Below are 17,151 nucleotides of genomic sequence, written 5' to 3'. Positions count from 1 at the left end.
TGTGTTTTCCTCTCTTTGTTTGTGGAAAAGACAACAGCCTACTGTCAAGCTAGCAGTCAGCAGCTAGCTGCTCACCTGATAATCTGTCCGGTTTTTATATTTCTTGTGTCAACTGTATTGATTTACTTTGTTCTCGATCTGTAAAGATACAGACAGTGGGATCTTTCCGCCTATTTTTTCTGGAATAAGATGGTCGTTTTGACAAATAGCAATGAAGAACAGGATTATATGTGAGTAAAAAAAACAAAAATACGAGTCTGTTTCGTTAGCTGGCTGGCTAGTTATTAGCCGGTAAAATAAGTCATATTAACATAAATAGCTAGGTTTATTTTCAGGAGTCGTTGCTTGTATTAGTTGTATTGCAACGTTTCCTGCACATAAAAATTTCAATACACTCTGTAGTTGGTTTTGGTTATTTAAGAGTTAAAGGGCAATTTTAACACTTGTCCTTGTGAGCCTTTTAGCACCTAACTAGCCTTCCTGTAGCGGAGTCTAAAGGTGAGAGGCGGTTCTAATGTTCAAAATCCTGTTTTAAGCCAGAAATCGCAACACCGACCATAATAACTAATACGCGTTTTTAAGGTTGCATTGAAACATGTTTCGTTAGGTCTTACTTATTAAACTAAGGTTTGGATGCCAGAGGGAGAGAATGGGCGAACCTAAATAGTCCAGGCACAGATTACATCATATTATGTTGCTAATAACCTGCAGAGCTCAGGCTAAAAATGGCATCAGCATGTTGACAACTGAGCTTACAGGAAGAAGCTCCAGCAGAGGCGGTCCACACAGACACCCACTGACCTACATCTGAAGCTGCTGTGGGATGCTCTGCTCTGTTCTGACCCAGTTACACAGAGAAACCAGAGGAGGGAAAAATCTGCAGCTTTCATGGGTGTATTTTCAGTTTTAGTAGGATAAATGTCATCTATATGCTTTCATCTTAGTTATTCCTCAGATAAGGTGATTACATGGCCATCCATGTAAATATGCGTATTTCAATAGATTTTTACTACAGCTGTTATTACATGTCGTTTCAGGGTGAAATTATTATTGTGCACCTGTACCAGGTGTTGTGCAGGAAAGGCTGTAACACAATAAATAAGTAAATAGTCAGTTATATGTGTTTATCCTGCTAAGGGCTTCTGTGAACCGGGCCTGTTACAGGGTACACCTTGCTTTTACTTTCACATCTGAGCATTTGAATAGGTTTAAATAAAGCAGCTTGAGGAACAAGTAAGCTGACTTGATTCCCTTGAAATTCCAACAACTCAATCAGATTTTGAGATTGGAAGCTGGAAATTCTTCTGAAAGATATATCAACTCAAACTCACTAAACTGATCCACTGTGCTCTGTTTTTCCAGCCTGGTAGAGGAGCGTAAATGCACCTCATTGCCTAGCTCTCCTGCCAAGCGAGTGTCACCCACCAAAAAGAAACAGTTCTATATCAACCAAGCCATCCGCAACTCTGACCTCACACCCAGGGCCAAAGGCAAGAAGAGCCTCCGCCGACAGGAGAACAGTAAGCTCTCATTTTACGTAAATTAAAAGAACGGCGTCAGAGACTGCAGGCTGAGCAATGCTGGGAAAGCATTGAAAGGATTACTTTGGGGAAGAGTCTCTGTGTGCAAGTTCAAAATGTTTTATAGGATGTATTTGAGGCTCCCGAGGCTGCTGGGCAACATTTTTACAAAGAATTCTGACGTTAGTGGCTTCAATACCTTAGAGGATGAGAAAAACGTTTACATTAGTTATAAAGTCATAAACCTGTCATTGCTTTGCTCATTTATCTCTCTCTAATCTTCTCCTTTGAAAATTAGCACGCTACCTTGCTAATCTCCTTGAGAAAGATGAGTGCTCCAAAGACGATCTGGAGGTTTGCAGCAACCCAGCCATCCCATCCATCTTCTATGAAGTCTGCACCAATGGAAACTATGTAGAGGTACACAAATTAGTGGCATTTGTTGCAAAAGTGCGAACGGCTTAAGAAAAGATTTATAATTTCACCGTGTCATGTTCTCAAATTTTATGTACTGTGTGCGCAAATATTTACCTGAGAGGTCCCACAGGAAACTGCCGCTCAAAAACCGTGTTTGTGTGTCCAAAGAAATGTAAACTGTGTGGTTTGGCTTGTGCGAGGTCTCACAGGGCACAGGGTTTTGAAGACCACCTAGAAAGATCAGGAACGCTGACTAATGTCATTTCTTGTCTTGTTGTTGTTTTAGCCGTGGAACGACTTCATGAATTGCTCTGGTGAGGAGCAGGAGAGGCTGCTCTCTCTGTTGGAGCTGGAGGAGGCCAAGAAGAAAAACACCAACCAGCTCCTCAAAGACCAGAGGAATGGTAAGTCTCACCCTTTGAGCCTTTAAAGTGAAGCTGTTTGTCTGACTTTGTCGTCTCTCTCTGCAGTAAATCCTGCCTTCACTGCTCAGGACTGCTTCCAGAGAATTGATCGCAGGTTGCGAGCAACTCTGAGGCGGAAACAAATCCCCATGGTGAGTGTCTTCTCTGCTTCAAATCTCTCACTGTTTGGTCAGTGATTGCATCACTCATGTATTTGAAGTCGTTGTCTTTATAGTAAGTAGGGGTGGGCGGTATAAACGGTATATTAATTTGGCCAACGGTAGAGATTTTGACTATACCGCTCTACCGCGATAGCACATTTTGTTGGTGTCAACAAGCTGCGCCTGTTTTGGTCAGTAAGCACAACCAGAATTCATACATATGGCACACTGTCGATTTTTGAGAAAATTAAAGGATTTTAAGTGTGCCCTATAGTGTGTAAAATACGTTATACAGAAGAAAATAATATATCGTGATATATATCATTACCGCACATGCTTCAAATTATACCGTGATATGGATTTTTAGGCCATATCGCCCAGCCCCAATCCGGTTGTTCAGTGATGACGCGACGAATCCTACTTCCGGGCCTAAAGTAGTCTGCGTTTAATATGGCTTTTGTGTTGTTAACATGTTTAATGTTATGTATTTTCTTCTATTTAATCTCAAAAAGCTCCTAAAACAGTCAGTGATCACTGTTGACCTCCCTCGGCTTTTATTACCGCTAATTATTTATTTAAGCTCAGTTTTTAAAACCTTAGGATGTAGCTACAGCCCAGCCCATGCAGCAGTATATGAATGACTAACCTCGTATTGTGGATGGATTATCTCAGTTGTTCTCCTGGCTGAAGTTTGGTCCTTTTACAGCATCCTGCCATGTGATTACATTTGTTCCTGACCACCGAGAAAACTCACGTTAACTTTTATCGAGTGGAAAAAAAGTTAGCTTGTTTATATTATGCTAACATAGCTGTGTCGCTAGCGATCACGTAGCACATCATTATATACCAGCTAGCCAAACTTCAGTAACCCTACAAACGTCACTGCTGTTTAGTTTTCTGTCTTCATTTATGCTGGAAGTGATAACAGAGCTGTACGTTTTAATTTGTTTCCAAAACCCCGCAGTCAGGACATGCTATATTGTATTTAGATAGAAGCTAGCGAGCTAACTCCCTGCTAACTTCTACCTCCGTTAAATGTCATAAATTCCATTTTCATGGATGCCTGGATGTTAAACTCAATTGTTACACCTGGTAGAGCAGAACGCTGATCATTTTATTAAAGATGAAAGACTTTAGACAGTTTTTCAACTCTCAGTAATGCCATAGTGATCGTTTGATATATGGACCTGCAGCGGAGTTTAGACCCAGACACGGCTAGTGATGTCAGACTGAACAACCGGATAGTAAGTTCAACTCATGTTAGTTTTATGTAGAGCCAGTTATCTCTTAACCACCACTGGCAGGTCCTCTTAATAGACCCATCTGCTTGTGGCTTCGTGCTGCAAGAGTTATTTCCTCATTGATTAATCTTCCTATTTTTTTATGTTTTATATAATGTTTGAAATTTGTGAAAAAGAGGATGTTCATTAGCCTTCTGTTGTATGAATGTGCCCAATGAAACACTGAAGAAAATCAGAAATTATAAGATACTCCTAATCATTATCTGGGACAAAGATGATGCGCAGGGACATGAGAGCAGGACTCCCTGAGATCGCCTGCTGAAGTTTAGTATTTTTCCCAAACACAAACTATGAATTTTGTGAGATCTGTGGTTTCTGCTTCTCTCAGGGAACGCTGGAAGTTCTGGAGGAAAACCTTCTGAGCTTCTTCAACGCTCAACCTCACTCAGTTTACACAATCAACCTCAGCAGCAGGTAGAAATCCTCTTCTTTCAGTTGGTGTGTCTGTGCTTCTTCAAAAGCTTTTCATTCACTTTAGTCTTTAATTGGTTAGACTTTGATAATGGACAGTGGAATTACACCTGTGGGAAGTGGTCTGGAGAGCTCAGTGGAATGTCATTTGTCAAGTAAAATCTGAGCAAATTACGACCTAGTGATCCTCAGTGCATTGCTTTGGCACCTCATTAATGTGTTAATTAATCTCATCTCAACAATGCTGCTGTTTGGATTGTTCTGACAAACATGCAGGTTGAAAACATGCAGGTAAACCTGCTGTATTAGATTGCATCAAGTCTTTATCGTCTGTCACCATAGCGACAGGAACAGGAGAAAATAGCTTACAGCCGGTGGTGAATACACAGTCTCCCTTTGTCGAGATGTGCGGGGAAATTTGTACACTACACAAACGTAGTCAGTTTGAATCAAGTGGGTTAATAACTGTCACATTTCTGTTGTTTGTGTTCGTCAATCAGCTTTGAGAGGCTGCTGCTTCACGCCATCTGCCAGTATATGGACCTCGTCTCTGCAAGTGAGTGGCAATAATGCGTTACGCCGACATCATCCTAGTGCAAAGACAAGTGGAAGCAGACAAAAACAACAAGCATGCATGCTACAAACTTTACTCGAGTCATTTAGACAGCCGTTAGCACATGATTCTCCTTATGGGGACCTGATATGTTTAATATTGTGGCGAGCTCAGACAAGGTGGAGACGGAGGTGTCGTTTGGTCTTGCTTCCCGTGAGCTAGCCAGGGAGCACAGCCGTTTATTGACATCTGCAGAAGCACACTGCCGCTAGCTAACTGCTCAGCGCGGCAACCGCACAGCAACAACAACACACAGGGCGCCCTCTGACCCCGGAAGGACACACCGTCGCAGCGAGAGGGCATCACCCGTCACTATGGCAACATACACAAAACATAACTGTACAAACAGAACCCCGAACAGCCCTGACCCGCTACAATATGCTGCTGAGAATATAGCCCAGAAAAAGCGGATAGTATAACTTTTATTTTGGAAAGAGCCATTTCTCTGTAATAAACTCTCTTTTCCAAAGATGAGTGATTCCTCAATCAGATACAGGGCTCGCAAAATCGCTAGCCCGACGTGCCGGGGCTAGCGATTTTTCGTGTGTATGTGTATATATATATATATATATATATATACACACACACACACACACACGTGTATATACGTACGTGTGTGTGTGTGTGTACACACACACTCACACATATATATATATATATATATATATATATATATATATATATATATATATATACACACACACACACACACAAAAGAAATAAATGAAAAATGTAAACATCTATGTTTAGTGAACTTTGCAGTGTTGCTCTGTGGTGCAGCTACGACACCGTAGCAAAGTTTACACACTATGTCTACTTGATCCACGTCTGACTCCACGAACCCATAATGTTTCCACACCACTGAAGTTTTTTTTTTTTTACCTCTCTTTTCAACCAACAGCAGTCACTCTCCTCTCCAAATAACTTCTGCTTAGCTTTCCGAGCTTCCCTCGGGTCCTCTTAATTGTTGTGACGCGTGTTCGAAATGCAGAGAGGTGCGCTCGATTTGCCACACGGAGCAGCGCGAGAGTAAAGCACGAGGGAGGTGCTAATAATCGGCTCAGTCATTTTTAATGATCATTGAAAGCCCAGATCGTAATCGAGATTAAAATTCGATTAATTGAGCAGCCCTAATGCAATGTATTTTTTACAAAAAAACCCCCCAAAACTTACTGGCATGTATCATCTTTTCATCTCATTAAAATTGGAAGATTTTGAGTTGTTATCATTATAAATGCTTCTGTCTTTACATAATCGTACTTATCCAATCCTGGCTGCGCCTGCTAAGCCAGTTTAGTTTGTTTCAATCACATCACAGTGATCAAAATCTATTTCTCGCTTGTTGGGCCTCCAGGCAGCGACTACAATGGCTTACGTCAGACTGAAGTGGTGAACAAGCAAGAAGAGTTCCTGCCTCCTGGACTCCTGCTGTCTGCCTACCTGGAGCAGATGAGTTGAGGACAGGACCACGCCCGTTTCTGGTTCTTCCTGCTGCAGACAGGAGCTCTGAAATGTAGATATGATGTGCAGTCTTCACACGTTGTTTGTAATAACCACCCAGCTCAAATGTCTGCTTCTCTTTCTCTCTGTCAATTTTCCATAAACTAGATCCAAAAACGCAACAGAATCGATCACTGGAGCGTTAGCTAGGTTAGTTCGTGCTTAAAGTTGAATGTTAAACTGTTGGTTGGGTAATATGTAGTGAGTATACAGCTCAGCAAAGCAGGGTCTGAACACAAAGTCGCATCTGAGGCTTACAAACTGATACCTGTTTGAGGTTGGTAACTTGACCTCTCCTGTCACACCGTTACATTTTCTACCCCACGGTGTGTGTACAAGCAGCACAGGAAATCCAGCTGCTGAATTTTACTAACAGTGGACTTAACACTTGACAAAACAGGCACAGTAAATTACAGCAGTAAGTCCTGAAATAGAAAGCATACTGTGTAAGGTCTGTGAGTAGTCTGCAGCGCTGTGTGTGTGAAGGTTTTAGGACCGTTCTTAAATGAAATGCATCACCGCCTGAAACAGTAGCCTGCATGAAGCATGAATTTTAATCTCTTTATTACTCACAAGAAAGAACACCTCTTTCATTGCTACTTGCAAATTATAGTTACTCTCTTTCTATTGTGTGTATTATTTAGAGGCAGATTGAGGCTTTGAGGTGGGTCTGAGAAACCCTTACAGTTCAATCAGAGGCATCTTTTGTGACAGCTGAGTAGCGGCTTTATGAGTTCTGCTTCCAGTGCATGTGTGTGCCATGTGGGCATTAGGTTCAGTTTTCTGCATGTGCAGCAGATCGAGCATAGATGCTGACAGACTGCTGCTGTCACTGCACACTGTCAGTGTTATGTCAGTAATAGCCAACATTTAGGATAAGAAACTATATTATTCTATGTTTTGGTGCATCAACGTACAGAGTGCTCTCTCGGTTTACATGAACACACAGCTTTTAACTGCTAACACAGATTCAATGTATACTGTACCTACAGTAAATGGGGGATAAAACCTGCTGAGCTTTGACTCTCAGGTATGTTAAATCTCAGTATTTGCATCCCTGGAAAATACTTCTGCCTTATGAACACAGTTTCTATGTTTTCTCTGTACAATTTTCTACTTTGTACTGTACTTGGGTTTTGGAAACGTGTATCCAGGTTATTTAAGGAAAAAGAGACTTTATTTCTGTTTTCTTTTTATAATGACGGCAGCAGAGTAACAAAACTTGACCTGTTGGTGCATTTTGTCAACAACCAAAGTGTGCGTGTGAAAATCCAACTTCTCAGGCTTTTGACTTGTCACTCTGAATGTCATGTAGTGCTCATTTCTGTGTACTGTGTAGAGCCCAGCCTGTTTTTGAATAATGTTCACCTCGGGGCCATGTCAAATTTTCCATTACATGTACACATAATTGTGCCAATCATGTTACATTTAATTGACTTGTGCCAACATTTGAATTGAAAATGCCCAAAAAGTTTGAGAGCTTTATACAATAAACTGAAAAATCTTTGTGTATGTGTGCATATTTATAAGTATCGCTGCAACTATTAAATGATTTAAGTTTTTTTTTTCCATTTTCTCATTTTATTATCGTCAGAATGCTGAAAACAAAATCTGTGTGAGTGCTTTAAATAAATGGAAGTTAAAGTGTTCATTCACATTTGTAATATTGACTTAAAATCAGACCTAGTTTTATTCTTGAGATTGTTCTCCTTCTGCTGACCTAACAGCACAGGTATACGCGAAGGCTAACAGCTCTTCTCCAGCATCATTGCTCCAGTTCAACAACCAAATCTGTGTGAGATCAATATCCTTTTTTATCCATGTTTAAACTGAAATATCATCGTGCAACATTATGCCTTTGGACCACTTTTCTAAGGGTAATCATCATAGTATAAAAGTTTTATGTATGTCTTCCTTAATTCCTTCTGGATGAGAAGAGCAATCTTGATGAAACTTTGTATAAAGAAAATTAAATATGTAAATCACATATTAAAAGATTTTATACAAATATATATTTGTACATTTAACAGGTCAGCTGTTCTCCACCACCCCTTTTTCAATCCTGGCCTCTCTAAGAGTTCTCCCTGCACTGACATGAGTAGCACAGGGGGACAAAACCTTGTGGTCTCTCAGCAGCCTTCAAGTTGCAAAAGAGAAAGAACGCAGAAAATCAGTTGCAGTTCCCAAAACTCGGAAGAATTTTCTCAACAAGAATACGTCAACGCATCAGCCAACCCATCCTCCTCTAAAGATGATCTTGAAATATCTAAAGAGACCCTTTTGGGAGATCACTACGAGGTTGAGGGTTTCCTTGGAGAAGGGCGCTTTGGTATTGTAACCAAATGTCGCAATACAAAAACCAACGAAGTTGTTGCTATTAAAGTCAACAAGAGAAACAATGAAATTCTGCAACAGGCAAAAATGGAAATTTTCATCCTGGCGCAGCTACGAGGCTTGGATGCTGATAGATGCAACATTGTTCAATGGAACGACTTTTTTGTTGAAGGTCACCGCATCTGCTTAAATTTTGAACTCCTCGATCAAAGCCTGTGGCAGTACATGCGGGACCGGGGGAACCGGGTTCTCCCAATAGGAGAAATCAGGACAATGTTATTTTGGCTCGCAAATGCTCTGTTCCACCTGGGTTCTTTGGGAATAGTGCATGCTGACCTCAAACCTGGAAACATAATGGTTGTGGACTGCTATGAGTGTCCCATCAAAGTCAAACTTATAGACTTTGGCTTTGCATGTCCCGCATCTACAGTGATTCCTGGTGACTGTGTGGGGACGGTTGGTTATAGAGCACCCGAGGTTATGATTGGTAGTCTATTTAATGAAGCAATAGACATGTGGTCCCTGGGGCTGGTAGCTGTGGAGCTTGCTACAGGGCTTCCTTTCTACCCTGCGAGAAACAATTATGATGTTTTGAAATTCATCATACAGACCCAGGGACAGCCACCAGATCATGTTTTAGACTCTGGCTCATACACTGATAACTAAAGGGAGTGCAGAATTATTAGGCAAGTTGTATTTTTGAGGAATAATTTTATTATTGAACAACAACCATGTTCTCAATGAACCCAAAAAACTCATTAATATCAAAGCTGAATGTTTTTGGAAGTATTTTGTTATTTTCTGTATCACTGTGTTCAGCTTGGACAGGAATTTTATTTTAAGATGGCCAGCTTACAGGTTTCAGTGGGGTATGGAGGTGGAGGTGGATCACTATTTTTATAGGCTGAAACGTGTTAGAGCAGAAGTCATCATTTTAGGTGGGGGAACTTGCACAATCGGTGGCTGACTAAATACTTTTTTGCCCCACTGTATGTACAGTCAGCCTTCATTTCCTTATAGAGCAAGGCTGGAAGACTGAGGCATCGTCCAACTTAATAAGCACAATACTGCTACAAAACACAATACCCTGCATTGCATTTGATCAGCACTAACACCTTTACGGTAATGTTAATATTCACTGACGCTGGTTAAAAAACACAAAACAAAAGAAAGGAACTCTGTTTTTACTGTGTGACATTTGAAAGAAAAGGAATCAGATTCCATTCGTGTTCTTGTTTACGATGACACATCCAGCATTCATCTGCTAATCAAACAATGTCAGCACAACTGAAATTATAGTTTCCGTGTGCAGAGTTCACAGACGTGGGAGCCACCCCTTGTGTCTTCATAATTTGACTTTGACTTCATATTTCATGCCATCTTGGAATTTTTGTACTTAAATTATATTATTATTATTAAATTATATTATTATTAAAGTACAGGGAGTGCAGAATTATTAGGCAAGTTGTATTTTTGAGGAATAATTTTATTATTGAACAACAACCATGTTCTCAATGAACCCAAAAAACTCATTAATATCAAAGCTGAATGTTTTTGGAAGTAGTTTTTAGTTTGTTTTTAGTTTTAGCTGTTTTAGGGGGATATCTGTGTGTGCAGGTGACTATTACTGTGCATAATTATTAGGCAACTTAACAAAAAACAAATATATACCCATTTCAATTATTTATTTTTACCAGTGAAACCAATATAACATCTCCACATTCACAAATATACATTTCTGACATTCAAAAACAAAACAAAAACAAATCAGCGACCAATATAGCCACCTTTCTTTGCAAGGACACTCAAACACCTGCCATCCATGGATTCTGTCAGTGTTTTGATCTGTTCACCATCAACATTGCGTGCAGCAGCAACCACAGCCTCCCAGACACTGTTCAGAGAGGTGTACTGTTTTCCCTCCTTGTAAATCTCACATTTGATGATGGACCACAGGTTCTCAATGGGGTTCAGATCAGGTGAACAAGGTGGCCATGTCATTAGTTTTTCTTCTTTTATACCCTTTCTTGCCAGCCACGCTGTGGAGTATTTGGACGCGTGTGATGGAGCATTGTCCTGCATGAAAATCATGTTTTTCTTGAAGGATGCAGACTTCTTCCTGTACCACTGCTTGAAGAAGGTGTCTTCCAGAAACTGGCAGTAGGACTGGGAGTTGAGCTTGACTCCATCCTCAACCCGAAAAGGCCCCACAAGCTCATCTTTGATGATACCAGCCCAAACCAGTACTCCACCTCCACCTTGCTGGCGTCTGAGTCGGACTGGAGCTCTCTGCCCTTTACCAATCCAGCCACGGGCCCATCCATCTGGCCCATCAAGACTCACTCTCATTTCATCAGTCCTTAAAACCTTAGAAAAACCAGTCTTGAGATATTTCTTGGCCCAGTCTTGACGTTTCAGCTTGTGTGTCTTGTTCAGTGGTGGTCGTCTTTCAGCCTTTCTTACCTTGGCCATGTCTCTGAGTATTGCACACCTTGTGCTTTTGGGCACTCCAGTGATGTTGCAGCTCTGAAATATGGCCAAACTGGTGGCAAGTGGCATCTTGGCAGCTGCACGCTTGACTTTTGCGCCTTGGTTTTTCCACACGCTTCTTGCGACCCTGTTGACTATTTTGAATGAAACGCTTGATTGTTTGATGATCACGCTTCAGAAGCTTTGCAATTTTGAGACTCCTGCATCCCTCTGCAAGATATCTCACTATTTTTGACTTTTCTGAGCCTGTCAAGTCCTTCTTTTGACCCATTTTGCCAAAGGAAAGGAAGTTGCCTAATAATTATGCACATCTGATATAGGGTGTTGATGTCATTAGACCACACCCCTCATTACAGAGATGCACATCACCTAATATGCTTAATTGGTAGTAGGCTTTCGAGCCTATACAGCTTGGAGTAAGACAACATGCATGAAGAGGATGATGTGGACAAAATACTCATTTGCCTAATACTTCTGCACTCCCTGTATTTCATAAAAGAAAACTACAACGGACAGCGCTGGACATTTAAGACCGAAAGACAATTTCAAGATGAGACAAATTATCAGTCCAAGGACACTCGATACATAAGACTTAACTGTCTCGGTGAACTCAAACGACTACTGAACGTTAGCTGTCGGGGAAATATCCAACATTTATCTGTCAGCCTAATCAAACAGATGTTGGCCTTGGATCCAAACCAGTGCATAACACCCTCAGAGGTTCTCCACCATCCCTTTTTCAACCCAGGCCTGCACTGAGTATCACAGGAGGACAAAACCTTGTGATCTCTCAGCAGTCTTCAAAACAAAAAGATCACAGAGAATCAATATCCAGCATTGCTTCAACCCCAGACAAAAATGACAAAAACACAAACAGGGATTGGAAAAAGGCATTAACAGCAGATATCATTGCAAGAATTAATTAAGCTGCTCCAATAATGATCACTTTGGCTTTTCTTTTTCTTTTTTTTTAATTTTCACTCCCCCCACCCCAACCAGTCGCGGCAGATGGCTGTCCCTTTATGAGCCTGGTTCTGTCGAAGGTTTCTTCCTTTTAGAAGGGAGTTTTTCCTTCCCACTGTCGCTCATTGCTTGCTCATAGGGAATCAGTTGATGGGGTGGCCAAAACTCTAGGGCAGGAGCCCCCAATCCCAGTCCACGATGGCTGGTGTCCCTGCAGGTTTTAGATGTGTCCTTGATCAACCACAGCTGATGTAAATGGATAAATTACCTTCTCAACTGTCTTGAAGTTCTCCAGAGGCCTGGTAATGAACTAATCATGTGATTCAGGTGTGTTGACCCAGGGTGAGATCTAAAACCTGCAAGGACACCGGCCCTCATGGACTGGGATTGGGGACCCCTGCTCCAGGGGAACTAGCAATTCTTGTGAAAATTTAAAAGGAAAAAAAAAAGCCTAAAAAAATAAAAACAACTGATGAATATGTTCTTGAACTGAGGCACAATTTTGCATAAAATCCATTAAGTAATCTCTGTGTCAAGTTCTTAACAATATTCAAAGCGGAGCAGCGTACAACTTACCATTACATCGGTCCTTCAATCAGACCTAATTTGATCCAAATTGGAAATAAACTGGATGTTTATTAAATAAACCAGCTTTAAGCATCATCTAATTGTTGTTTGTAACTCTTTTTAAATATAGTGCAAACCTTTAGCCTCCTAGTAGACATACATGTTTTATAAATGGGAAAATCCTCTTTTCTTTAGAAAAGTTGAGCTCTGACCTTGAAGTCAAGGTCCCTGAGATTTAAACCTTACAGATTTTCAGTAAATGCAACCATGGTATTGATTTAAAAATTCTACATTGTCTCGTTCTTGAGTTATTGCATTCAGAAACTTGGGTGTCCACAGCACCCCGCCATATAACAGACTCAAAAGATTATGAGGTAGGGTTTTTTTGGTTTGTTTGTTTGTTTGTTTTCATAAAGACTACAACACAAAAATAACACAATTGGGAATATTATTGTCATTTTTTAAAACACTATTTTAATGTTATCTAATGTAGTGCAAAAAATAAATAACTAAATTGATAACTGGCACTGAGTCTTCTGTGTGCACACAGTCTGCATCAACACACAGGGGAACACTGAGACTTCAGAAGATTTTCACTGTATTTGTCTATTCAGCCACAACTTTCAGATTTTTCACATAACAAGCAGCATGGATTTTGTCCTCATCATTTCAGCTAGAAGTACTTTATAAGGTGGTCTTTCAAGTGAACATTGAACAGGGTTTGTACAGGTGCTTGAAATCCTTGAAAATGCTCATTCAGGATTTAGACATTTTTATATAATCCCCCCATTTTCAAAGGCTCAAATTGAATTGAACAAGCAAGTTTTATGGTTAATAATTGACTGTTTGGAGTGTAGAACTAATAGATATCAAATGTTGTTTCCTCCTTTACTGTATCTGCCTTCAGTTCTGGTTGCTTTTGCACTGTGAAGCTCTATCTGGTCAGCTTATGACTCCCCAAGTCATAAGCTGTCCCCACCCTAACTGACAGACTGAATTGTCGTGAAGCCTCTCTGTTTCCATTCATGAAGATGTCTCTTGATTGTAGTCTATCACAATGATATGGCAGTCTCCTCAAGATATGTTCATACCTTGAGTATTGAAGGGCCTGACTGCATGTGGTTTTGTGTTGTGCAGAAGCTTCAGCTAATGAAGGAGCATTTTGCCCTACAGTAATGTATTTTATGATCATTTACCTTTTACAACTAAATAATTGAACAGCAAAGTTGGGCTCTAATACTTCCCACAAGTGCAGTAACCACAACAAAACTAGTAACAACCACCAGAGAAAATAGAAACTTAAAAACATAACAGATCAAAGAATAACAACTTGATCTCTTTTCAGTGATGCCTTTCTGGAAAAGTATTTGTCAAAGAACAATGAGCACTAGATTTCCACTAGATGGTGTTATAGTAAAACACAAGCATAACCCTCATTTAGACAATTTAACCTGATACACAGTTTGTGACCATGTATTTACTCTTCTGGCACTTTGCTTTCACAATTTTGTATTTTTTTCACTACCTTTTGGCATGATCACCTTTTAATTTGTTTCTCACATTTGTGACAAAGAGACTGCACTGGAGGCAAACAAGACTGTGTAAATACATTCAGCAAGTTGGATTAGTTTCCAGTTTCTGCTGAAGACAAGCAAAAACCAGTCACTTCAGAAAGATGTTCAGAATAAAAGCTGTAAAACTGCCAAAGAGCAGCACGTGAAGGTAACCGACATGAAGATAACAGGGTAACAAATGCAAGTGAATATGAGCATCTTTTTATTTCGCAGCCTTCCGTAAAGATGCTGAAACACAGTTTATTGCTGTTTATCATGAGAGCACGGGTCAGAGATAAGATCCCTCCAGGCTAAACCCTTTAAATCTAAATACAAGCCCAAACCGATTGTCATATTTGCATGCCAAACACTGAGTAGCGCACAGGCCTAGCACTCAGTATTTACATGAAAACAGGAATACTTATTTTCTGTTTATGTAAGAATATAAGGGTGAGAACTGTGTGTCCATGTTCTCATTAAGTAATCCTTCCATTGTTGTCACTGAAGCTTTTGTCTGGCTGTTTATTTATATCTAAAAGCAAAATGACTGTTTTTGTATTTTGCTGTTAAAGCCGTCGCTCCTCATGCCAACCACACCCCTGCAGCAGTTCATTTGTACTGAAAACGCTTCGGGCTCTTTAATTATTTTGGTATCAAGTGTGAAATTAGAGCTGTCATTGCGACAGGGGCCCATTTGATTTTAATTACATGTCTCTCTGGGACCGGGGCAATGAGCAAACTGCTTTCCTGGATCCCATTTCACCTGATGAGGCAGACACGGGATCACTTTTCTGTTTTAAATATCTCGAGCTGTACATTTCAGCTAACAGCTGCAGCGGGCTATCAGCCAGTCAGCATTCACCTGTCTGATTCCCACATGATTTTTTTTTAAGCAAAGATGTAACCAGGAGCTTTTTTGGAAACTATCAGAGATAAAGGGCAGAAATGACCTCCAGATTATTTACCTGTGGCTAAAGGCATTATTTTCTGTGCACTTTTTGCAAGTTTAATCTGTGTGAAGGCATTGTGGTTTGTAATTTCTCCATTCCCAACTGTAACATTAGAGGCTGTTCCCGTGTTTTTACACACTGCACACTGATATGTAACACCTAAAGTTTGGGATTTTGAGACAGAAAAGTTTGTTTGGAAACAGATGTGTGCACTATTTCCTCATTTAAATGCGACGACATATAAGACATTTAAAATAATGCAGTTAAATAGAGTTTCAGCTGACAAAGAGGCGTAAGCTTCTATCAAAAAACAAAAACACGAAATAGGGGTTGTACAGTATTGCAATCGATTTTTATCTCAGTCTAATTTGCTAATTCAGATTAAAGAGCTACACGTGTTGTGAAAGTAAAACGTTCAACCACTTTGCCACCTTCATATTTTCAAAATGAATGTTGCGACATGAAATAAAATGAAACCATCAACGATTAAGATAGAGCCAAATTAGACTCGATTAACCCTAAATGAAACGAGCTTCGCGTAAAAGCTCACTTTGGGCACTTTGAATTGGGATACTCCCTAAAAATGAGCACAGGAAACACAAATGGGTTTACACAACTTCTTTTTTTACTGAGCATTATAATTTTTTGATTGCAAACTTTATATAAAGTGTTTGGAGAAAGATTTTCATTGTTTTTCTCTGTTTGGGAGCAATTGTATTTTTTTATTACCATTTTATTAATCATTTATTCTAGTCAGATACCTTTTTTAGAGGCCTGAAGGTGCAAAAAAAACAAACAAACACTGACTCTAATAACTAATGCAGGATATTTTTCCAGCCTGATCTATTAAAGCCTTGCAGTATGACAAACGCTGTGAAAAGTGATTAATAAAAGGTAAGATAAGATATCTTAATAATTAAAGGGGAATTCACAATTTTACAGAAGCAGAGTGGACACAGCTGGAATAAACAGATGCAGCATAACCTAGCAACAAAAATGCATACTATACAAGGTAGAAGAAATATCATATGCACATCGTTGGCATTTTAGATCCCAAGTACCAGCAAAACAGTAAAACAGTGTTTCATTGTGGGCTACAGAGATGATCAATCAAATATCGATCATATCGATACCAACTTTGGTATTGTATCAGATCATAGTTCAGTATGTTGCCCACTGTTAACCAATTTTTTAAATTAAAAAATGTATATGGTAATTAAAATATGTTCTAAATTTAGCAAATTAATGTTGATTCATCTCATAAACCACCTTTAAAATTTATAAATATCTGTATCCGCATTGGTATCTGTGATACTGGCCATATAATTACTTGTTATTGGCTACTGGGTTTATTTTTCCTTTAATGAAGGAAGCTAGACCAACAGAATTTAAAAATATAAAATATTTTCTATTTTATAATATTTTATAGAAATATTTTTATCTGGGAAATTGAATTCAGTCAGTTTGGCAGATTAAATAACCCTTTTCTGTTGTAGTTTGATTGTAAACAGCTTCACTGTGTCCTTACGCAAGTGGCTGTTTCTGCTCTACGCTACGTTTTATTTTTATTTATTCACATTTTAAACCCCTGTAATAGGCCCACGAAATGCCGCACATTAAACCACACCTTTTCCCCCTTCTCTTTCTGCGCCGCTACTTCTGACGTCTGTTGACACTGCTACGTTTACTTTAATTCACCTGCTACTGTCCATCTGTTAAATACCGCAGGGACACCAAATGCAAAGTGTGCCTGAAGTTTGCATCATCTGCAATAACGTCCCCAGCTTTCTGCCCCACTCCAACTTTATAGCCCTGCACTTACCCTGCCGCGGGGGTTGGGGGCGTCCGGGAGGAAGAGGAGGGGAGGTTGGGGGGAGGTAGGGGAGGTTGGGGGGAGGTGGGAGGGCTGGCCCCTGCTGATTCAGAGGTTAGGAATTTGCATCTGATTGCTGTTTGTCAACCAATGA

The 17,151-nt window shown here is 40.0% G+C and overlaps 1 protein-coding gene across 2 annotated transcripts; it reads left to right on the top strand.

Moving 5' to 3' along the window:
• The first annotated feature begins 38 nt into the window (after positions 1-38).
• r3hdm4 (R3H domain containing 4) lies at positions 39-7,896 on the top strand. Of its 2 annotated transcripts, XM_082506698.1 has the most exons (8): positions 40-230; positions 1,363-1,520; positions 1,819-1,940; positions 2,224-2,341; positions 2,408-2,493; positions 4,132-4,217; positions 4,715-4,770; positions 6,182-7,896. In XM_082506698.1, exons 1-8 carry the CDS (start codon positions 190-192, stop codon positions 6,283-6,285), a joined length of 771 nt encoding a protein of 256 aa, XP_082362824.1. In that variant the 5' UTR covers positions 40-189; the 3' UTR covers positions 6,286-7,896. The 2 variants fall into 2 exon arrangements, with proteins under 2 accessions (XP_082362825.1, XP_082362824.1); XM_082506699.1 differs by lacking the exon at positions 4,715-4,770 and having other exon boundaries at positions 39-230.
• Positions 7,897-17,151: the final 9,255 nt, after the last annotated feature.

The sequence above is a fragment of the Aulonocara stuartgranti genome (assembly GCF_965226115.1).
Source record: "Aulonocara stuartgranti genome assembly, chromosome: 15".
Classification (NCBI taxonomy): domain Eukaryota; kingdom Metazoa; phylum Chordata; class Actinopteri; order Cichliformes; family Cichlidae; genus Aulonocara; species Aulonocara stuartgranti.
The sequence above is the reverse complement of the archived record's forward strand: the minus strand, read 5'-3'. Positions and strand labels throughout refer to the sequence as shown.